Source organism: Pleurodeles waltl, chromosome 7 (genome assembly GCF_031143425.1).
Source record: "Pleurodeles waltl isolate 20211129_DDA chromosome 7, aPleWal1.hap1.20221129, whole genome shotgun sequence".
Taxonomy (NCBI): Eukaryota; Metazoa; Chordata; class Amphibia; order Caudata; family Salamandridae; genus Pleurodeles; species Pleurodeles waltl.
In genome coordinates this window covers 543,158,929-543,183,766 of record NC_090446.1, presented here as the reverse complement: position 1 = coordinate 543,183,766, position 24,838 = coordinate 543,158,929, and the positions used below count along the sequence as shown (strand labels likewise).

The following is a 24,838-nucleotide window of genomic DNA, read 5'->3' as shown; positions in this document are numbered from 1 at the left end:
AACCCCATACATGTATTTAGAGGGAGGCAGAGGCACAGAATGATCAAAGTAAGAAAGTACTTTTTGTGAGACTGTGACTGGGTGTGTAAGTGCCTGTATGTGTGAGTGGGTGTAAATTACATACTATTTAAATGCTGGCTTAATAAAACAACTATTTTCAGTATAGAAATTCCTCTTCCTACTTTGCTGCTCACTTTTCTTTTTTTTTTTTTAACTAAATGTTCTCATCTAACCTCCCTTCTATTTTGCCTTTTCCTGTTGTGGCTAAAGGCTACACATTTTCTTTCAACTTTAATACTCATTGTTTTTCTTTTTGCATGTACTTTTTATGGTGCAACCTAATTTACATACCTGTAAAATCCCTTTGCTGCTATCCGTGTTTTATGTAAATATCAGTTAATATCTCTTTTCAGTGCAAATAACAAGCCCGAAATATGGCCATTATGTTCCACTATCAGTAGAAAAGTATCCATATTGGCTACCCTGCCCACTGTGCTCTGTCAGACTACTGTACTTGGCAAATCAGACTTATTTCATTCTTTATTTTTTGTTATACCACTTATATAAATGCTCATTAGTTGTTTTAACCTTTTCCATGTTTCCTGAAAAGAATTCCAATTCTGTAGGTTTTTGTGTAGATTCACTGTGGGGCTTATTGCGTCCCTGTGTGGTCTACGGTGGATCCACAGATCCACAGGGTAGCCCTTAAAAACATTCAACAATCTTCTTTCACTGGTTTCCATTTATCTTTTCAAATATATTCAATTACAAAACATACAGTCCCTACTGAGTAATTTGTGTTCACCAGTGTGCTTTTTAGTTTCACACTGCAGTCTCTTAGGTTCTCTTTCCTCACATTTTTAACTCTGTTTCCAAGGTAACCATGTTTCCAATAGTTTCTGCCTACCAGTAGGTCAAAATATCACAAGACTTTCTCTCAACAGCTTACAACAGTATTTTTCCAAAGCCATTCACAGAGTTCAGTACTTTTTTTCTTACAGTCACTACTTAATTTTAGTTTCCTGCTCATCATCATCCAATCAAATATGCTCTTTTATAATTTAGTTTCTGTCCTCCATTTTAACCGCCTTTCAGCTTCAAAACTGCCTCATTCTGCTGCAGCCTGTTCCCGAGTGCTTCTCCTGCTGGTCTCCAAAATTGTTATAGTGTGGATTATGGCCCATAGTTTTTGTGTTTTGGGCTCAAGAGCGTGCCAGAAAGAGTGGCATTGACAGGGTCCTAGGTTTACCTAAAGCACTCGTTACTTGGGTTGGCCAGGATGGCTTAAAGTGCCAAACGTTGCTGCCATTGGTTGAAAGCATTGTTGCTTGCCAACTTCCAGAATGCAAGGTTGTGCAGTGTGGTAGCAGTGACCTAGGCACAATTACTGGGGTAGGACTGGAATTCCTAACGAAGCATACCTTTGTTAAGATACTGACACTTATTCCCACCTACTCTCTTGGTGTTCTCCAACATGTGCCAAAGACAAGCGACAGTGTTCAACTGAATTTTCCCTGCAGATCGAGAAATCTAGGAAACATGTCAATAAAACTGCTTCTGCATTCCACCGAGACCTCAACGTGTGCACTATATGCCATAACAGCTCAGGCTTCAGTATGGGTGGAATATCCTTTTCAGAGACTTGTCAACAACTTGAAGACAGCATCCTGTTCGATGTGTAATTATCATCTACACATCATAAACGCAAAGGCTCTTTTCAGAGCGAACACTTATCCCAAACACTTTTGTGGTTTTTCCTTGTGTATTTGGTATAGAGCAATTCATATGGTAAAATATAAAGAGTGAAAACTGGGTTTCAAGGAAATGTATGTATTTCCAAAATGGGCACAAGATATGGAGTTTAGAAGCAATGGTTATTGGCACATCTCCTAATTTGTGGGTGCCCATATTCTCATGAATCATAGGGCACTTCTCAAAATGCCTTCTTTGTTATGCATTGGCTTATATTTGAAAGGCACAAATGCAAATAAATACACTTGTTTATAACACTTGTTCTACTACTGTGTGTTCCCCAAGTCTCCCGATTAAAAATGGTACCACACTTATGTGGGCAAGGCTGGTACCTGCAACAGGCAGGGCCCCAAAACGCAACATGGACACATCACATTTTTCCACTGAAAACTGACCTTTTTTTCAATGTGTCTAGCTGTGGATTTTGGGCCCTAGCTCGGCTGGCACCTATAGAAACCTAGAACACGTACATTTTGAAAACTAGACAGCTAGTGGAGTCGACAATGAGGTGACTTGCGTGGCTTTCACCAGGTTGTTTTACCCAGAATCCCTTACAAACCTCAGACTTTGACTGAAAAACTAATTTTTCTCACTTTTCTGTGATGGAACATTCTGGAATCTGCGGGGAGCCACAAACTTCCTTCCACCCAACATTCCCCTAAGCCCTCTGATTAAAATAGTACCTCACTTGTGTGGGTAGGCCGTGTCCCCACAACAGGACACGGCCCAAAACGCAACATGGGTACATCAAATTTTTCCTTGATACCAGTTTCTCATGCATAAGAATTTACTTTTTCTAATAGTGCTTGTTTATACCCAGTGGAAAATCATAAGCAGCAGATGTCGAAAGGCTTTGGGTATCGCATGTTTTTGGACAACTAATGAACACTACATATTCAAATTGGTTGGTGGAATCAAGGTTGCAACAGTAGATTACTTTTGTAGACTGGTCATCTAAAGAAAATAAAACAGATGAAAGCATTGACACCTCTTTATAGGTTTTCTCCCATTAATGTTTCATTTTAACAATTAGATGGTTTGGAAAAATCACAAGCGAGCTACACGAGTCACCCCTTCTGTATTTTGTCTCCTTTTCAGAAACGTTCTGCTTTCCGCCGTCACCCATGGTTTTTATACCTATTAAATATTAACTACTTAGAAAATTGCAAAATCTGTGGCAAAAACATTTCTTTTTACTCCTTAGTCGGTTCCTGATCTTAGCACTGCAAATTTTCTGTTGATGCTGTTTTAAAAAAATAAATAAATAACAAGCTCATTCTCATGCACAGCACTTTTTCAAACAAAAAAAAACCCAAATGTTCCTAATTATTATTTGTTCCCTCTATGGTAACCCACAAATCCTGTGCATCTGAGAAAAGATGCAAATCATGCCTGGATATCTTTCACAATATCCGTTCTGGAGGGGCAGTGCTCAGGACTATAGGGGGTTAAGAGCTACATGGGTGTAAACCATACGAACGTTATGCCATTGTGGTTATAGGCTGATGGACAGCCAAGATACTTATGGCCACCATGAAGAAAGCACATCAACGCACCACACTTATTTAAATCACATTTTATCAAGCAATTTATCTATTAATACATAACTATAGCACAACCCCAAATGTTTTAACTGAGAAGTAACAATCTGTGCTGATGCCTGGGACTGCTAGACAAACCAGGTTACCACAAGTTTGATGTCATCAGCATCCTGAACTTGAAGTCATTTTAGTAAAAGTCTGGGAAACAAAATAAAAGAATATACTGAGGTTCCAATATGTGCCCAAGAGTCAGGTGATATTAAGGCAACCACACATTTAAAAACAAAAAAAGTAATAACAATAAACACACCAGAATATCACAGTGTCTTCTGGACCAGACTACCGTAAGGTCTAGGGTACTGTAGGACCATCTGTTTGCTCCCCACTCCTATAGAGCCTTCCCTGGCAACAGAAATGGGCTGATATGAACTTTCACAAAGTCAAGAACAGTACTAGGCGGGTTTGTAGTGATTAAGTGTTTCATGCTCCCTGTCATGGATTGCTCCTCCATGGTCTTGGTCTCTTTGTAGAACTCTCCTAGACTCTGTCCTCCTAAGTCTTCTCTCTTGCTGCTAGAGGCTGTTTATTCATTGGTCTGCCTATTTGCTCACTTCTTATACTATATCACTGTCTATTTGACTTGGAACAGTATATTTTCGAAGACTAAGCCCAAAGTGACCAACATAGCTCATTAGTATATGCCAGCTATAGTTCATTGGACTGTAGTAGGTTGGGTATCTTCACATTGTGATTATTACTGTTTCTTGCATTTCAGGATCAGCTGATTACAGCTTTAGATCCATTAAAGGCCACTTTAAACAAATTTAAGGATGTGAAGAAGGAGCAAGAAACTCTAATCAAACACCAAGAGGTGAGTGGGCTTCTTTCTCATTTGAACCAGTGAATACCATATTTTTCTGCTGTGTGAATCTGTTATAACTTCATATGCTCTCACCAGTTACTGCTTTGCTCCTGATCTATGTTGTTTTTGTCCCAATTACATATATGTAGCACTTATCCTTCTGAATGAATCCTAATGGCCCAACGGGATGCTCTCTCTGCAGTCAGCACCTGAAAGGAGTCAGAGTATCCATTAGTATTAAGTTGTGGTTAGTAGCCCAAACATGTTCAAGTGAAACCCAAGACGTTCGGTGTGAGAACACCAAGGAAACCCTTGTACCCTCCACTTGGAGAGAAATGTACAATTACCCCAGTAGGGTAAGGTCAACACCATGACTATAACACTATTATGGGTTTGCATAATTTTGCTTTGGGGCATTTTTAATGGCCCATAGTGTGATTTATCAAATGATTTTCCCTACCGATGAATCAAGTTCATACCTTGACGTTGCTGAAAGACAGTACTTATGTCCTAACTACTCCTTTGCCTGCAAGAAGCTTTTACGGGTACCTATGTATAAGGCCATAGATTAATCACGCAAGTATAGCGAAGCTCCCATTGTAAATGCTAAGCAGTAGTAGAGGGATTCCCTGACTCAAAATAAAGATTAACCCTTGCATATCAAATGACACAGTAGGTAACTCCCCTACATAGCAGGACAACATGCTGTTCACCCAAATGAGCAACCCACCCGAGGGGCGTCCTACCGGGAACCTAATAGCTGAAACACAATAGTTCTTAAAGCCACTTCTGAAGACATTCTCAGTTGCCCAAGTTTCCTGGAAAAGACAAACCCCCTGATGGTCTGTGAGTTGGCCCCACTCTGCCTTGTAATTTAACATTTATTGCAGTGATAGTCCAGCTCATAACAGCTGTAGTGTTTGATGCTGAGATCAAAGGAGAAAAGGAAGTAGGAGTTGCTGGGTGCCGCTAGGCAGGTGAGACATTGTGGGCCTAGACTACATTATATAGATGTGGATTAACAGGTGATAGTTGCGGAACATAACATGAGTGGCAATGGGAGACTTTGGGGTCAGCACAGGGAATAGTGGCAGCTGAACTCCAACAAAATGCACGTAGTCTGTGCCAGTAGCTGACATAGAAGACCCAAGTCACAAAATGCAGCAAGTTGGAAAAGGAAACAGGTGAATACTATTGTTACAATGTAACTCCAGTCTATCAACATCAGTTAGAGTAGACCGTCCCAATTAACCGCTGACAATTAGACTACTTGAAGGAGGGAGCCTGGATTGATGAGCAGAAGCCACAGGCACTGGCTGCAAGTTGATAGGAGTAGCTCCACAAGAGAAGGATGATAGATTGGGGCACACAGAAAGACTAGTAATTAAACAGCAGTTTCTGAACAGTGGCAGGATACTTAAAATTAACAATCACACAATTGCCTGTCAAACTCTTATACAAAGGGCCCACCCAGCTCACCCTAGGGACCATCAAAATGTCAGATGCAATTCAATTCGAAAAGTTAACAATAGTATGAAACAAGTGAAGTACTTAATTTTTTATATGAACAAAGGATTCAACACTGTCCGATTCCAAGTGAGGAATATTTGATAATACTGCCACATAAAGGCAATCCTCAAGAGGGAGGTTATTCGTGGGGAGCTCTGATTCCTGAGGCAGTGGACACCACTCTTTCTTTCCCTCTGGCACAGAGGTTGTTCTTCTTTCCGCCTACAGTGGCAAAATCGACAAAATCCTTTGGCCTGGGTCCCATCCTAAAAGAAAGGCAGTTTAACACCTACCCAGTATTATTATCATCATCGTTGGTCAGGCAATTGAAAGGATAAGTTGCAGCCACACTAGAGGGGACAAGGGGAGAAAGATCCCGTTCTGCTTTGATGGCCTCCAAATGTTTGAAAAATTGGATTCAATTTAGCCTCCAGAATGACAGATATTCTACTACACAGGACCGCCACTGCCTCAGCAGCAAATGACTGGCTGTAGCAAACAGAGTCCCCTTCGGACCTATGCAGTTTGATTTGGTGCATCATTAAACCCTCATCCTTTTTGCTAGTTGTCCATTAACTGTAGAACTTGATACATTTAACAGTGGCTCTGAGTGCACCGGGGTGGGGAGGGAGCCTGGGGCGTTGTTAGCGGTAGAGTTCCAACTCTGTAGTGATGGAAGAGTCCCCAGTTGTAGAAGCCTTGGCTGTTTGACAGTGAGGGTGCACTAGTAGAGTAGGAGTAAGAGACACACTGCACGTGGCGAGTTCAATTTCCTTCTTAATGACACCTTCTTCACGCTGGAGGAACGCATCAAGAGAAGAACCCATCTGGGGTACGGGCAAATTAGTAGCGGTTTTATTTTTCCCCATTCTGCTAGAGCTAGACAATCCCAGAAATGGGTACTTACAGGGTATCAAGGAGCACACAAAGTAATTAATCAGTACTTAAAGGACAACACGTGAGAGTGGAGGCAAAACAGAGATGGCCTTGCCCAGTCTCTTCCAGTGACAACAGTTCTACTCTTGGCCCGGGCATGTGCCCAGGCTCGTCCTGTGCCGCAGGTGGACTCCAGGGCTTACGAAGCACAACTTCATAGGAGACCCTTCTCTTTAGGTGCTCATCTGAATTGTGGGCAGTTAAGTCCCACTGAGCCCCCAGCTGAAGCAACACAGGCATCCCTTGTAGCTTTAGGACTTCTACTTATTTCTTCCCCCTTCCTTTGCTTAGATACAGTGTTTTTTTCTCTGAAAATTAGGCTGCCCAGGTTTTTCTGTGGTGGTTCTTATTTATCAGTCTTTCTGTTCTGTACAGACTCTGGAGGTGCTGAAACATTGAGAAGGCAAACTGCCCTTGTCCGCTCTGCATTCATGTAGTAGATTGAGGGGGCAGAGATATGAGTGGGACGAAAGGTTAGTTTTCATTGTTTTAGAGGACTTCTCAGCTGCCAATGTATTTTGAAACCAGTTTACTACAGAAGCACCCCAAGTGCACCAGGATTTGAACCTGTACTTTAAACAAAGATCTTAGCGAGTATACATATCAGAGATGTTTGTTACGTCTATGCATATGTTTGAGTGTAAGAGGGACACCTGCACCTAACTCATAGTAACAACTGGTAAAATAAACCACACACCAGGACAAGACATATTGTAAATATTAACATAAAAAGAAGAGAGGTTCAGGTCCTGAGGAAAGCCGGGTCGTGAGGCCTTTGAAGACTGCTGAAACATGTTAACCAGCTGGATGGAGGAACATTGATCATCTTCCCTAATTCCCATTTAGATTTTACTATTACCGTGGACTGCCACAATAAGTGCCTCTTTGGAATATGTAGTTAATTTTGTTTTAAAGTGTTTGTACCAACACACACAGTAATACAGTAAAAAAAAAAAAAAAAAAACTACAAAATGGACACTAAACCAGTTTAGAGAAAAAGGAAATATTTCTCTAAATCAAACAATACCACAAGACCAAAACAACAAAGATCCAGCATACACAAGTAAAGTTAAGAATTTTTTAAATAAGTCTTTCTCTATAGAAAACAATGGAAACGTTGTTACACAAAGGACCTGGTTTGCTTAAAAAATAAAGCTGCACGCGTGGGTCAAAAAAGGCAGCAATGCATTGATTCCTTACTCGCAAGTGAGGCCGTGCGTCATTTCTTCTTTGGTTGGGTAGGCGATGCATTGTTTTTCTCTCCTGCAAGAGAGTGATGCGTCGATTTCCGGACGTGGCTCCTCTGGTCTGCACAGGCTTGCGTTGATTTTTTACCCCAGCGATGATGCGTGAGAAATCCGGTCGCATGGCGTCCGAAAACCAAGCTGCATGGGGTTTGCATCGTTATCAGCAGCTGCAAATGGCTGTTGCGTTGTTTGCAGGCCACGATGCATTGAGCTCCCAGCCGCGATATAAGTGGAGTATCGATTTCAGCCACTAAGAGGGTGGCGTGTCGTTTTTCAGCCACGTTGCAGGTGGTGCATTGAAATTTGCCCCACATGGTGTTCTGCATGTGGATTTCAGTCCTTGTTCTACCAGCTTCACCTCTCATGGGCCCAGAAACTGGATAGAGCACCACTTGGCAGGGCAGGAGTCTAAGCAGAGAGTCCAGGTGCTGACAGAGGAAGTCTTTGATGGCCCTGAGACTTCAAACCAGGAGGCAAGCTCAATCCAAGCCTTGGAGATTCTTCACAAGCAGGAATATACCACAAAGTCCAGTCTTTGTCCTCTTTCAGGCAGAAGTAGCAACTGCAGGCCAAGCCAGCAAAGCACAGTTGCAGGCAAAGGGGTAGTACTCTTCCTCCAGCTCTTCAGCTGTTCTCCTTGGCAGAAGTGCCTTGTGATTCCAAAAGTAATCTAAAAATCTGGGGCTTTGGGTCCAATACGTATATCCCTTTCTGCCTTTGAAGTGGGCAAACTTCAAAGGAAAGTCTCTGTTGTTCACAAGATCCTGCCTTGACACCTGGGGGTTGGAAACTGCATTGTGTGAGGGCAGGCACGGCACATTCAGGTGTAAGTGACCACTCCTCCCTCCACTCTAGCTCAAATGGCCCATTAGGATATGCAGGCAACACCGTAGCTCCCTTTGTGCCCCTGTCTAGAGGGGATTCACAAGCTGCCCAACTGTCAGTCTGACCCAGACAGGTAATACACAAGCAGGCTGAGACACAGAATGGTTTAAGCAAGAAAATACCCACTTTCTAAAAGTGGCGTTTTTAAACTGACAATTTAAAAACCAACTTCACCAAAAGATGTATTTTTAAATTGTGAGTTCAGAGACACCAAACTCCAGCCTGGTCAGCAGTGGTAAAGTGCCCAGAGTACCAAAACAGCAAAAAAGAGTCCAGCACACAGTCAAACCATGGGAAGCAGAGGCAAAAAAGACCGGAGAAACCACGCCAAGGAGGCCGGATCTCACAGGTAGGGGTTTATAGGACACTTGTTTGGACTGCCCAAACTTTAATTTCCCTTAGAAAAACATAATAGGTTATAAATAACTGCACAGTTTAATGTGACAAATTGAAAATTACTGATCAATGGCCTTGAAGCGCCTAAACATCTTGAAGTCATCGGCCCCCAAAAGTCTCTGTAATGGGAATCCTACTCCCAGTGGTTACAAGGCTCTGACATTTGAGGAGACATTTGGCTTAACAGCTAATAACCTTTTTCAGCACCAAAGACATTGAAGAAATAGTTGTTTCAACAAACATGCCTCTATAAGTGTCCTATTTGCATTTCCTCTTTCAGCTTTTTGCTTAAATGACACTAGAAACATAGGTTTCCAAAGTGCTGTCATTGTCAAAAAATGAATTACAAAAAAGAAAGCACACACACTTTTATAAACTTTTAGTTAATGTTTCAACATTTCCACCAGGCCAGGTCCTCCCTGGATCGGAAAACAAGCATCCTGGGACTGGTTTCAGGTTATCACTCGTCATCAGCCAGACTGGCTTGAATCTGGTGGCATAGCGAGCACAGGAGCCATGTCTGGGCATATCCTTCCCACGCGGGGTGACAATTGCAAAAAGACGAGGTGATGGATGGACAAACATTTACCCGCAGTCACAGATCTGGGCCTAAATCCATTGTTTTTTTTGCTTGCCTATGCTTCTTTTTGGTCCAGGGAGAAACAGGCCTTGCAGTTCGGCCTTGACAGTCCCCTTGGGAAGCTGGATTAAGGATGATTTGCATATGGCTGTGTCCAAACTGGTGTGGCATGGTGAGCAAAAACCAGATGGATTAAACCCAGATCTGTGACTGGGGGGTGAATGATTTGTTAAGCATTCTGTCAATCAGCTGTTTTTTTTGCTTGTTTTGCCCTATTTGAGAAGGGTATACATGGGTCCAGTGCTCACTGTTCCACTGGATTCAATCAAGCCTCGCTGATGAGGGATGATACCCTGAAACTGTTCCCAGGATGCTCGTTTCTAGTCCAGGAAGGACAAGGCCTGGCGGTTTGGGCTGGACTGTCCCCATGGAGCAGGGTCAAAACTGATTTGCATATGGCTCGGACCAAACTGGTGTGGCATAGTGAGCAAAAAACAATGGACTAAACCCAGATCTGACTAGGCCTGAATGCTTGATTTGTTCAACATTCCGTCTGCCATGTGTTCTTATTGCTTGGAATTGGCTCAGCACACTCCTGAGGCCATTCTACATTGTATTATATCTTCAATAATCAACAAGCAACTTAATAGCTTAAACATGTTAAAACTATTAGGATCTCTCAAAGCTGAAGATCATCAATTTTACACTCCACATCCTAATTGGTAACACTCAGGGGGTCATTCTAACCCTGGCGGTCGGTGATAAAGGGGCGGCCAACCCGTCAACAGGCAGGCGGTCCAAAAAATGGAATTCTGACCCTGGCGGGAACCGCCAACACAGCCCGCCACTTTAACACTCCGACCGCCACGGCGGGACAAACAAACAGCGCGGCGGTCATCGCCAACAGACAGGCGGCAGACAATGTACCGTCCACCCTATCACAACTCACCAATCCGCCACCTTTTCCGGGGCGGGAGCCCCGCCGATAAAAACACGGCGGAAACAGACTACGAACGGGAAAACGCTCACCTCTATACACTCCACGAGGAATCTGGACAGCATGGAACCCGAATTAAACATCCTACCAGCTATTGTCTACCTGCTCTTCTACCAGGAGTACGAACGCTGGCGCAGACGACAACGGTGAGTACTGCACCTACGACACAGGGGAGGGGGGAGGAGGAAAGGTTACGGGCACACACATACGCGATACACCCACCCCCCCACCCCAAATACCTACACACCAATGCAGAGCAACAAGTCAGAGTGACACCCTCCAAACCCCCCGGAATAATGCAAAGACAAAATAAAATGATCATTAAAATAGAAGTATATTATAGCTCAAATGAAGTAATGGGAAATATGAAATATACATATTAAATAATGAACATAGTTAAAAATATATACATAGCTATAAGTCCTGCACATTTTGGCAAAGTTCCATTGTCCGTGGGCCAATGTGCACAAACACGTGGGCAAAGCCCACACACGAGACCAGATACCATTGGAGAGAACACTGCTGGGGCATCAGATGATAAAACTACAGGCACCTCAGGGGGAAGGGAAGGGGGGGCACCTCAGCCACATGAGTCCACGACGCCAGATCCACGAGGGGCCTCCATGGCCACTGTACCATCCTGAGGAGTGCAAAGCCACAGTCTCTCAAGTCTCTACAGTGGGTGGGTTGCCCACTGTACCATCCTGGGGAGTGCAAAGCCAGAGTCTCTCAAGTCTCTACAGTGGGTGGGTTGCCCACTGTACACTCCTGGGGAGTGCAAAGCCACAGTCTCTCAAGTCTCTACAGTGGGTGGGTTGCCCACTGTTCCATCCTGGGGAGTGCAGAGCCACAGTCTCTCAACTCTCTACAGTGGGTGGCTTGCCCACTGTACCATCCTGGGGAGTGCAAAGCCACAGTCTCTCAAGTCTCTACAGTGGGTGGGTTGCCCACTGTTCAATCCTGGGGAGTGCAAAGCCACAGTCCATCAGATGGATTACCGACTCCACTGGTCATGGAGGAGGCATGGTGGCCAGAGTGCTTTGTGAAGGCCTGCTCAACACAGAACCGGCACTGCCAATGGGCCAGTGGTGCATGAGATGAAGGGCCCATCAGAGCAGTACATAGACGGCGGTGCCCAGTGGAGCGGTGCTTGAGAGGAAGGGCCCAGCGGAGCAGTTCAGAGACGGCGGTGCCCAGCGGAGCGGTGCTTGAGAGGAAGGGCCCAGCGGAAGGGTGCTTGAGAGGAAGGGCCCAGCGGAGCGGTGCTTGAGAGGAAGGGCCCAGCGGAGCGGTGCTTGAGATGAAGGGCCCAGCGGAGCGGTGCTTGAGATGAAGGGCCCAGCGGAGCGGTGCTTGAGATGAAGGGCCCAGCGGAGCGGTGCTTGAGATGAAGGGCCCAGCGGAGCGGTGCTTGAGATGAAGGGCCCAGCGGAGCGGTGCTTGAGATGAAGGGCCCAGCGGAGCGGTGCTTGAGATGAAGGGCCCAGCGGAGCGGTGCTTGAGATGAAGGGCCCAGCGGAGCGGTGCTTGAGATGAAGGGCCCAGCGGAGCGGTGCTTGAGATGAAGGGCCCAGCGGAGCGGTGCTTGACGGGAAGGGCCCAGCGGAGCGGTGCTTGACGGGAAGGGCCCAGCGGAGCGGTGCTTGACGGGAAGGGCCCAGCGGAGCGGTGCTTGACGGGAAGGGCCCAGCGGAGCGGTGCTTGACGGGAAGGGCCCAGCGGAGCGGTGCTTGACGGGAAGGGCCCTGTTCAGCGGTGCTTGACGGGAAGGGCCCTGTTCAGCGGTGCTTGACGGGAAGGGCCCTGTTCAGCGGTGCTTGACGGGAAGGGCCCTGTTCAGCGGTGCTTGACGGGAAGGGTCCTGTTCAGCGGTGCTTGACGGGAAGGGTCCTGTTCAGCGGTGCTTGACGGGAAGGGTCCTGTTCAGCGGTGCTTGACGGGAAGGGTCCTGTTCAGCGGTGCTTGACGGGAAGGGCCCTGTTCAGCGGTGCTTGACGGGAAGGGCCCTGTTCAGCGGTGCTTGACGGGAAGGGCCCTGTTCAGCGGTGCTTGACTGGAAGGGCCCAGCGGAGCGGTGCTTGACGGGAAGGGCCCTGTTCAGCGGTGCTTGTCACGGCGGCCCCTGTTCAGCGGTGCTTTTCACGGCGGCCCCTGTTCAGCGGTGCTTGTCACGGCGGCCCCTGTTCAGCGGTGCTTGTCACGGCGGGGCCCTGTTCAGCGGTGCTTGTCACGGCGGGGCCCTGTTCAGCGGTGCTTGTCACGGCGGGGCCCTGTTCAGCGGTGCTTGTCACGGCGGGGCCCTGTTCAGCGGTGCTTGTCACGGCGGGGCCCTGTTCAGCGGTGCTTGTCTTGTGTTTCTAGGGAACCAGACCTGGCCAATACTTTCCACTCAGTCGCCATCCGACCTTTCGGTTGCGGGGCCCTCCTGTGATGGAGTCCTGGGCCCGTGGGTGTCCTCCGTCACACCCGGAATGGGGCTGGTGGGGCCCTCCTGGTCAGCTCGCCTGCTGCCTGACTTGTCCGCCCTGCTGCCCTTGCCCTCCTTAGCTGAATCTCTGGGACCCTTGCCTCCCTTTGTTGATGTGCCAGGTGACGGGGCAAGGCTACTGTCCTTGGTGGCAGCCGTCTCAGGCTTTTCGCGCCTGCCCTTCGTTTTTTTGGTCCTCTTCCCAGGGGGTGGGCTGGCTGTCCCCTTGCTGCTGGCCGATGTTCCTGCCCTAGGAGCTGGAGGACTCCAATAGCCCTGAACTATGGTCCTAGTAGATGCAGGGCTGGTGGTGGCTGAGGTGCATTTTGGACTCTTACGAGATGGAGGGGGTGGGTCAGTTGTTGGAAAGAGGTCAAGGTTGGAAAGGAAAATCAATTTGGACAGACCGGGACGGGTAGGTGTAGTGGGTATGGGTGTGGAGGAAGAGGATGTGGTTGTAGGAGAGTCAAGTGTGCTGTCTTTGGGTGCAGGTGCTTGTGACGGAGGCTGTCGTGAGGTGGATGGCTGTTTGGTGGGTGGCTGCCTGCGTTTGTGTGGTTTGGAAGAGGGGGTGACAGACACAGTGGGAGAGGACACAGGGGACGTGTAAATGGCAGTGGGGGTGGTGACTGCACGTGTGCGGACTGGTCTGGAGGGTGTGCTGGTGATGGAAGTACTGGCTGATGGGGGTGTGCATGCAGGTGTGAGTGGAGACGTCACAGGGAGGGAGGAGGGAGACGAGGAGGTGGGGGACACAGAGGTGGTAGTGACTGTTGGCATGTCTGCATCTGGATGTTGCTTGGGTGAATGCTTGTGTGATCTGTGGTGCTTATGTCTGGATGAGCTGCCCTTGGGTGTTGAGGTGTGTGCAGGCTGGTCTGATGGTGTGGATGGGATAGGCAAAGAAACAGGAGACTGGGACTGGGTGGAGGGAGTTTGAAGAGGGAGGCTGGAGACCGGGACAATGGCTGCTGTCAGTGCTAAGGCCAGAGCGTTGAACAATGACCCGAATGAATGCCCTCCAGGTATGCATTGCTCCGATGCACCTCCCTTTCTACCCCCTGGATGGCATTCAAAAGGGTAGACTGCCCAACAATGATGGTCCTCAGGAGGTCAATGACCTCCTCACTGAGGGCAGCAGGGGTAACTGGGGCAGGGCCTGAGGTGCCTGGGGCGAAGGAGATGGCCGGCTTCCTGGCCGAGCGGGCACGGGCCGAACGCTGAGGGGCTGCTGGGAGGGCGGAGCTGGTGCGCTGGGTGGCGGCTGTACCTGTTGTGGCGGTGGGCACGGATGTTGCTGCCACCGCAAGGGAGCTCCCTTCCGAGGACGTGTCTGTGTCGCTGAAGTCTCCACGGGTCCCCGTTGTGGAGCCCCCCTCACCCTCCGTCTCACTGGTGTACTCGGAGTCAGTTGCATGGCCCTCCGGGGCCATGTGAGATGCAGCTCCCTCGTGCGCCGATGCCACTTCTCCTCCTCCTGATGATGCTAATGCACACATGAACAGGAAGACAAAGAAAATGGGGGGGTGGGGGAGAAATGAAGACAGGTTGAGTGCATGCATTGGCAACACCGTTGTTGGAGAGGACAGACACAGAATCCCCCAGCACTACGCCGCACAATCGGGGTACACTACTCAGTTATTGTGACTTGGCCTACAGGTCTATGGACGACAAATGCACACATAGGTGAGGCCAGACCATGGATAGCTGTACATAGCACCCTACAGAGGTGGGGGGTGGGGGCACAGGGCCATGCCTAACGGAGGGGCCTAGCCTACAGAATGCGCCCTGGCCTAGAGATAGCCACAGCCCTCCTCCCCCACCCAGACACCTCCACTGCGCGCAAAGATAGCAGAATGTGCTGATACTCACCCCCTTGTGTCTGCTGTGATGTCCTCACGCGCCCATCCAAATCGGGGTAGGCCACCGCCAGGATCTGGAACATCAGGGGGGTCAATTGGCAGCTGGCACCCCTCCTACGTTGGGAGGCCATCCCCAGCAGAGCCTCGGCGGTCTTTCTGGTCCCGCGGCGGATGTCCTCCCACCTCTTTCGGCAGTGGGTGCCCCGTCTGTTGTGGACCGCCAGGGCCCGGACGTCCTTGGCGATGGCATGCCAAATTTCGATCTTCTGATGGGTGCTGACCTATGTGACATGTACAGGGTGGGAAAGGAAATATCATCACTTTTCTGCATGGTCCATGTGAGTGGCCCCCCCTCACCAACCTTGCCATGTGGCACATGCTCTCATCTGTCGTGCGTTGCACTCCTCATTCGCTCACCTCCCCACCATCTTACATCCACCCCACTCAACACAGGCATAGCCCATACAACGTGCACCCTGTGTACTAACCTGTTGGTCTGGAGGACCGTAGAGTAGCGCATACTGGGGGAGGACCCCATCAACAAGTTTCTCCAATTCCTCAGATGTGAAGGCAGGGGCCCTTTCCCCAGTCGCAGCAGCCATTGTATCTCCCAGACCGAGGTCACAGCAGCACTTGCAGTATAGGTCCTCTCCTGTGGATGATCAGGTCTCGAGTGATTAATCAGATAGAAAATGGCGTCACGCCCGCGGCGGTGCGTACCGCGACCGCCGGCGCACATCGACATTGGCTCCTGAAACCCATAGGGTGCAATGTTAACCAATGCGGCTTTGCACTGCGGTCTTCGATTGCCTACCGCCACGGTGTGCCACGCCAGCGCATTGACCTCACATCCCATTGTCACACTTCACAGGTCAGGCAGCCGCCATTTCAAGGGCCCACATGGCTTAATTTCTACTGCGTCACACAGGCCTAGCCCTTGCATTGCCACTCATACAAGCCTTTCAATGCATAGCGAATCGTGTACTGTGCAAGCTGTGTGAACGTACCTGTCGGTTGCTTGACTCTGTGCTCCATGTTGTCCTTCCTAGGCACCGTCCGCTGGGACTTGCGAGGAGAAGGATGAATCCTCCCGTATACAGACCGCTGGTGGACCTGTCGACAATGGAAGAACGACATATCATACTTACATACAGTCTTGACAGAGCCACTATACATGAACTGTGTGCCCAGCTGGAGCCAGACCTGATGTCCCCCATCCGCCAACCCACAGGGATTCCCCCTCTGGTGCAGGTTCTGTCAGTACTCCATTTTTTGGCAAGTGGGTCTTTTCAGACAACAGTGGCCATGTCATCAGGGATGTCTCAGCCTATGTTTTCTAAGGTTTTGTCCAGAGTGTTGTCTGCCCTGATGAAATACATGCGGTGCTACATTGTGTTCCCTGACGTGGGGGATTTGGCTACAGTGAAGGGTGATTTCTATGCCCTTGGACATATTCCCAACATCATTGGTGCCATTGATGGGACCCATGTGGCTTTGGTTCCCCCCAAAGAAAGTGAGCAGGTGTACAGAAACAGAAAAAGTTATCATTCGATGAATGTCCAGGTGGTCTGTTTGGCTGACCAGTACATCTCCCATGTAAATGCCAAGTTCCCTGGGTCTGTGCATGACGCGTACATCATGCGAAATAGCAGCATCCCTTATGTGATGGAACAGCTACAGAGACACCGTGTGTGGCTAATAGGTGACTCTGGTTACCCCAACCTGTCCTGGCTACTGACCCCAGTGAGGAATCCCCGGACCAGGGCAGAGGAACGGTACAATGAGGCCCATGGGCGAACTAGGAGGATCATAGAAAGGACCTTCGGGCTCCTGAAGGCCAGGTTTAGGTGCCTGCATATGACAGGTGGATCCCTAATGTACTCACCAAAGAAGGTGTGCCATATCATCGTGGCCTGCTGTATGCTTCACAATCTTGCTTTGCGACGCCAGGTGCCTTTTCTGCAGGAGGATGGTCCAGATGGTGGTGTTGTAGCAGCTGTGGAGCCTGTGGAGAGTGAAGAGGAGGAAGACGACGGGGACGACACGGACAACAGGGATACAGTGATACAACAGTATTTTCAGTAGCACACAGGTAAAAATCAACCACGCCATTTTACATTTACTTAAGGCCTCCTGCCTCTCTACTGTCTGTGTTTCCCCCCAGTTCCTGTTAACTGATTTGTGACTTTCCCTTCCCTTTTCAGAGCTGTATGAACCACTGCGTGACTTCTGCTTTGTTTGCCCATGGACTAAAGCTGTATGACAGTGGTATGTTGTCATCACAATGTAACTGAACATTTTTGCACCGTTATGTCTAATACATTTGTTAAGAATACAAGCAGACTCCTGATTTTTTAAGTGCAATAAGTGATTTTATTACAGTGCTACATTTAGGTACATGATTGTAAAACGGTGATGGGTGGGGGTGGAGTAATGTCCATGGCAGAGTCCAGTTCTCAGTCTCATAGGTGCATTGTCCATATGCCTGTGGAAGGATGGAGCAGGGGCAGTTAAAGGTTGGACAGGGTGACAATGTGGGACAGTGGGATGACATCAGGGGGTATTGTTTGCTGGAGTGGGTCTTGGCATCCTACTCTGTCTTCTTGTGAGATCTCAGGTTCCACTTGCGGGGTGGTTCTTCTTCTGCAGGAGGTGGGGTTCTGGTGGCCTGTTGTTGTGTGGGGGCCTCCTGTCCACTAGCGCCGGCGGAGGTGGTAGGCTGTTCCTGGTCTGGGTTAGTGACAGGGGCCCTTTGGGGTGCCACATGGTCCCGCAATGTGGTGACTATCTGGTTAAGGGCCACGACGATGGTCCCCATTGCGGAACCAATGTTCCTCAGTTCTTCTCTGAACCCCATGTACCGTTCCTCCTGCAGTGCCTGGATCTCCTGGAACCTGGGCAGTACCGTAGCCATCGTCTCCTGGGAGTGGTGGTAGGCTCCCATGATGGAGGAGAGGGCCTCTTGGAGAGTGGGTTCCCTGGGCCTGTCCCCCCCCCCCCCCTGTCGCACAGCAGCCCTCCCAGATCCCCTGTGTTCCTGGGCCTCTGTCCCCTGGACGGTGTGCCCACTACCACTGCCCCCAGGTCCCTGTTGTTGTTGGGGTGGTGGGTCAACCTGGGTGCCCTGTAGTGGCGGACACACCGCTGATTGACGTGTCCTGGAGACAGAGGCATGGGCCCGCTGGGTGGCAGCTGTGCTGGTGTTCCCAGAGGGGGTTAGGTCTGCTGTAGCCTGTGGCTGTCTGTGGGGAACCGACTGTCCTGAGGTCCCCGATGGGCCGGGCTGGTCATCTGGGTCCAGGGAGACAGAGCTGCTGTCATCACTGGGGGCCTCTTCTGGGGGTGGGATGGACATCTCTGGACCATCCGTGGCGGTGTGGTGGCGTTCGGGTCCTGCAGGGGTATAAGGGTATGGTTATTGCTTCTGTGTGTGGCATTTCGTGGGATGGGTGGGTGGCCGTGTACCCAAGTGCAGGCATTCCCTTGTGGGGGCTTTTGTGAGGGTGGCTTGTGGGGGTGATGTGTGTGTGCAGTGGGCATGCTTTGGTGATGGCTGTCCATGCTTTGTGGTCGCATGCAGGGCTTGGTGTTGGGATGGGTGGGTTGTGATGGTGAGCTATTTGCAAGGAGTTGGTGTGATGGGGGTGGGGGTGAGGGTGGGGGTATGTACTGGCATGCAGGTGGGGTGGGGGTGGGAAGAAGTAGTTGAGAATTGACTTACCAGAGTCCATTCCTCCGCCTACTCCTGCGAGGCCCTCAGGATGCAGGATGTGCAAGACTTCCTCCTCCCATGCTGTGAATTCTGGGGGAGTAGGTGGGGGTCCGCCGCCAGTCTTCTGCACCGCGATGTTGTGCCTTGATACCATGGAACGCACCTTCCCCCGTAGGTCGTTCCAGCGCTTCCTTATGTCATCCCGATTGCGTGGATGCTGTCCCACAGCGTTGACCCTGTCGACTATCCTTTGCCATAGCTCCATCTTCCTGGCAATGCTGGTGTGCTGCACCTGTGCCCCGAAGAGCTGGGGCTCTACACGAACTGTTTCCTCCACCATGACCCTGAGTTCTGCGTCAGAGAACCTGGGGTGTCTTTGGGGTGCCATGGGGTGGTGTGGATGAGGTGAGGGATGTTGTATGTGTTGTAGAGTGTGATGTGTGTGGTGGTGTATGGTGTTTTGTGCGTGGTAATTGTGTGGGTGATGTTGTGATTTGCCTCTGTGTGATGGTCTACTCTAAGCAGTGCTGTTTCTCTCTGTCCTTCAGTCGCAATTGTGGTTGTAAGGGTTTGTGGGTGATGTGGGTGTGTGTTTTATATTGTATTGGGTGTGTGGGTGTGTTGTTTGTATGTGTATCAGGTGTGTGTGTTTCAAATTGTCCAATGTGGTTGTGTTTTGTAAGGGTGTGTGTATTTTGACCGCGGCAGTGTGTACCGCCAATGGAATACCGCGGTTGAAAGACCGCCGCGTGGATTCGTCGGTCGGAATGGCAGGGGCGTATTTCTGTTGGCGTGACGGTGGAGGTTTGGTCATCGCCAGTTTTTCGCTGACCTTTGGTGTGGCGGACTTTTGTGGATGTCGGGTTTTTGGCGGTTTGCCAGTTGCGGGTCAGAATGACCGTGGCGGTTTGCCGCGGCGGTGTTATGGCGGTCTTCTGACCGGCGGTAAGCGCCTTTTACCGCCGAGGTCAGAATGACCACCTCAGTCTGTTGTACCTCAACTTGTGATTTAAAATTCTAGATACAATATGAGTTTATGGACTTCTTTGAGTCACTGAGTCTAATTTTTCATTCTTCAAAATTCTATCTGCAATGGACACACTATGAAGTATTTTTTTTTTTTTTTTTAACTTTTCTAAAACTTTGTTACATGACTAATAATTTAGTTACTTTTACCAGTCAACGTTGTGCCACAACTAGCTTTTACTGTCCTGCAAAGTTCTTCCTTAACGATTAATCACAGATATTTGTGACCAAATCTACAAACAAAGGACAAAACCTAGGACATGGATAAGAATACCAAATGTTTCACTTTGGGAATTCCACTGCATGAGCCCTCATGCTCTAAAGCAGGAATGTACAGCATTTGTAAATAGAGAAAAATATTTTTGTATCTATATTTCAAGAGAAGATGTAAAGTACAGTAGCCTACTCAATGTAAGTAGTTTGACCTCCAAGTTTAGCTATGATTTTGATAAATCAGACTGATAGTCATTACCTTGTGAATTTCTTTAGCAATTGTTTCCATTCCACATTAGAATACTTTAAGAGTAGATCCCATGCCCCTAACTTATGTTTCTTCAGTAATGAGACTTTTTGATCTTTATAGTGCCCAATGACTCTTTTCGTATGTTTCAAGGGGTGAAGAAAAATTCATCCAAACATTCAACTTAAATTTACAGTGCAATCCCTTTGGTTACACATTGAATCTCTGCGGCAAAATCAAAGTTGAAAGATTTAGTACAAATTAAAAGTCAGACTTCTATAAAAACGAGCCTCTAAAACATGCTATCCAAATATAAAATGACTAAAGGTGAATTTAAACGTCAGACAAAATGAAAACGCACCAACATCAAACAAACCAAGATTTCAATAGTGACAAAACTTGGCGCTCCAAGTTAAAGCCTTGGTTCTCGTGTCTAACCATTGAACCTACTCTGCCTAACTCCTCTAATCTATAAAGAACCCTAAAAGGATGCAAATTGTGATATTTAGAATAAAATAGTATCAACATCTTCGGAAACCTCAGTAGAAGTATTAAGCAAGAGAGATTTGTGTAGCATATAGCCACATCAACCAAACAATAAAGAAACAGAGGTCTGTACCTCTCTAAAGGGCTTATTTACAATATTGTGATGGAGGGGGCAGCACTGCAAGGACAGGAATGAACCAAATCTATGAGATATGGCACATTCCTGTCCTCTTCTGCTGTGCTGGAGCACGATTAGCTGCCATGCGCCAACACAGGTGCCCTTGCACCATTGTGCATGGGTGTCTGTGTTGTAAGAATGATTGCTTTTGTGCAGGAATGGACACCTGGAAAGAGGAAAAAAAACTAGGAGAATGTTTTTTTTCTTCTCAATAAGCCTCCCCTGGGGAGGCATATGCTTATGAAGCATTCCCAGATTCATACATCCTTGTAAATCTGGGAATGCGTCAAAATCCATGGATGTTGTGTGGGAAAACCCACCGCAATGTCCACGGAACACTTCTTCTTTGCAGAGTAAGGTAAAGCAGTGACTTGGCCTTCGTTGCCTTACTTTGTTTCTACAAGGTCATGAAAAAAACAAGCAAAGTGGCTTTCTGTGGCCTTGTGGATATGGGCCTGTAGCTTGTATCAAGTGTGTCAAAAGAAATGAATGCAGAGGGCAGTTCTTCTGCACTGCTCCATTTTAACACTCCCATCCTAGGCAACCTGGGTCCACATAACTGTATCTGTTACTAACAATAAGCTTTTCATTAAACAAAGGCTTTAGTGAGTTCACCTGCAAGCAAAGAAATACACAGCAAAGCAGACTTTCACGGAGAAGATTAAACACAAGAAAACATTTTTCAGGCTTCTTGACCAGCTTAATTTGGCCTGGCTCTCGATACACATTCAAATACATGATTATGCATGCATTTTGCCTAAACGGGTAGAAATGAGGATCAACTATGAAAATGTTGACTAAGTAGAAACTCAAAATTCATTCATGGAACACTACTGCATATATGTATGTGTATTGCGTCTGATCATTCAGTGTTCCTACTTATAAATGTATTTCACCTCATACTTTCTTTGTTTATATGGATACATTTAAACACACGTTATATAGGTTGTCAAATGCATTTTATTTTCTCTTTCTTGGACGCATAATCGCGCAGCCAGGTTATGCTCTCTGTTGTGACCAGCAGTAAGATGCTCGTGCGTAGAGGGTGTCCGGAGCAGACCTGGCCCGCGGCCTGATAGAACTCAGTAACTGTAACCACTTTTTTGCAATTATGGTGGTAAAGCTTAATTCTAGCTGTATTCTGTGCTGAAAGCCTAAATGCTGCACACAGTTAATGTGCAGTAAATCTAATCTGTTGTTTAAATGACTAGCAAATACAGGAATTCTATTTGACATAATTGGATCAGCTCTGGTTAAAGAGACGGTGATGGTGACTCTTAGATAGCACTGCCACTATGTAGAAGGGGAAATTGTTTTAGCCCTCAGGTTACACACTGACATTCAAATCACGATGTTTTCTAATTAATTGGTCTTCTTAATCTGTGGTCAACCCTCAAACCTAGGTAATTGTATTGTTTATTCTAGTCAGTTTTAGATCTTTTTATGTGAACTGAACATTTGCATTTCAAAACACCGTTTTTAGAATCATCCAAGTTCGTTTACAATCTCTGTAAGCCATATGATGTGGCAGTGGACTAAGTCACCTTGTTATGCTCGGAATATGATATTAGTTTAAATTTGTAGACTGTTCCTATATTTACTCCTGAATGCTGGTAGGTTGGAAATGCATAAACAGAACAACTATTAGTGTCAAAATGCACCCATGTTTCAAACCACGAGCCATGAGAATTATAGGCTACAGTCTGCCACCATCGGGTGACAATTTCAAACAAACCCATGTTTCAGTGTGAAGTTTTATGATTAGGTTAAAAAAGAAACATCAATGTCATGTGCCTGAAGGTTAGTCCAGAGCTGGTCTCCTTCAAACCATTAAAATGTTGCACATGAATCCACAAAGTATGTGAAGATATTATGATGTAAACTGGAAATTCTTTTATTGGCTAATGGAGTTGGAGTGAAAACTTTGTCAAGTTCTGAGCAGCTGGTTTGAAAATCAGTATGCATAGGTGTAGGAAAGTACTCTTTTTCTTTGCATGGTTACCCCCATTTTCTGCCTGTTTGACAGTATGTTTTACTGTTTTGTCAGTGTGCTTGACCGTGTTCACTGGGATCCCGCTAACCAGAAACCCAGTGGTTATGCTATCTCTCTCTCTCCAAACTCTGTATTTCACTCCACATTTAGCATACTGGTGCCCAGTGCTTAATTTGTGCTTGTTGTTTCCGGTGCAGAGCTCCAGAACTTATTTTTGAGGGCCAGGGCTGCTGCTTCTGCCTCAAGCATTGTCTGTGAGCAAAAGACACATATGGGAAAGACGAAAGAAGGGAAAAACGAAAAAGCGTCACAATGGGAGAAATCGGAAAGCTGCAAGAGTGAGCTGAAGGACAGGCAGTGGCTTTATATGGATTCAAGAGGCCCGAGATGGCTTCAGTATTACGCCGCTTCAGTATTCTGTGTTTCCGCATTTAATTGCAGCAACCATGTGTTTTAGAGGAAGGCTTTGGGCACCGGCACATATTTATTTACAAATTAAGCACTGCTGGTGCCACTTATAAGTCCCCAGCATATGGTACCTAGGTCCCCAGGGCATTGGGGTTCCAGGGGATCCCTATGGGGTACAGCATGTATTTTGACACCCATAGGGAGCACATGCACATTTTTTGCAGGAATGCCATTGCAGCCTGTGTGAAAAGGTTCAAGCACCCTTTCACTTCCATTTTACACTGCACCAGCAGCTCACTTGTAGGTCACCCCTATGGCAGGCCTTCCAGTCCAGAGCGCAGGGTGCAGAGTACCTATGTGTGAGGGCACCCCTGCACTAGCAGAGGTGCCTCCACGAACTCCAGGCCCATTTTACTGGACTTTGTGAGTGCGGGGATGCCATTTTATGTGTGTACAGGACATACGTCAATACCTTTGTCCTGCTACATAATGGTAACTCCGAATATGGTCATGTTTGGTGTCACAAATGTTGGAATCATACCCCCATGCTAATGCAAGCATTGGTTGTAGGATTCCATGTACTCAGGGGGCTCCTTGGTGGACCCTCAGTGCTGCCATTTCAGCCTTCTGCGGTTTTGTAGGCAGCCCAAGAAGGCAGAACAAAGGAGTGTTACACCCTCTCCCTTTGGAAATAGTTGTTGCAGGCTTAGGAGGGGTAGCCTTCCCAAGCCACTGGAAATGCTTTGAAGGACACACTTGGTGCCCTCCTTGCATAATCCAGTCTACACCAGTTCAGGGACGCCCTGCTCTGCCGCGAAACTGGACAAAGGAAAGGAGAGTGACCACTCACCTGTCCATCACCACCCCAGGGGTGGTGCTCAGAGCTCCTCCAGAGGGTCCCCAGGTTCTGCCATCTTGTTTCCAAGGTTGGCAGGGAACTCTGGGAGCACCTGAGTGGCCAGTGCAAGCAGGTAACGTCCGAGCACTCCTCTGATAGGTGCTTACCTGGTTAGGTGACCAATCCCCCTTTCAGGGCTATTTAGGGTCTCTCTCTTGGGTGGTTTCTCAGATTCGGATTGCAAGACTCCAGCAGGACTCTTCTGCATCCTCCACTTCGACTTCTCACTGAAGAAGCTGCGTCTGGACCCTCCAGGAACCTACAAGCTGCAACAAAGAAGCAAGACGCCTCCTGCAACATTATATCTCCGACTCATGCCGGCAACTGCAACAGTTTCCCAGTCATGCAGCCTCTGGAGACAGCACGTCTTCAGCCTGCATCAGAAGGAAGAAAATCTCCCTTGGGGTGGAGTCGCTCCCCTGCTTCTGCAGGCACCAGCTGCAACGACAACCAGCTGCATGGATCCCCTCTTCTGCTCAACTGCTTGGATCCTGAATCACGGGTGGTGGACTGAAGTAGTTCCGATGGTCCAGGTATCCAACTTTGGTGTATGTAAGACCTTGCCTCCAATGCAACACGTCTTTTACAGCTGCCAAGGCTTGTTAGCATCCTTCCTCCAAGTCCTCCGTGCATCTTGTAGCTC

General features: G+C 47.8%; 1 protein-coding gene across 1 annotated transcript in view; it reads left to right on the top strand.

Moving 5' to 3' along the window:
- Positions 1–24,838, top strand: part of LOC138304327 (zinc-binding protein A33-like) — a 234,134-nt gene that overhangs the window by 121,397 nt on the left and 87,899 nt on the right. Inside the window, exon 3 of the mRNA XM_069244283.1 lies at positions 4,069–4,164. Within this exon, the coding sequence (XP_069100384.1) occupies positions 4,069–4,164 (96 nt within the window). The remainder of the gene's footprint in view (positions 1–4,068; positions 4,165–24,838) is intronic.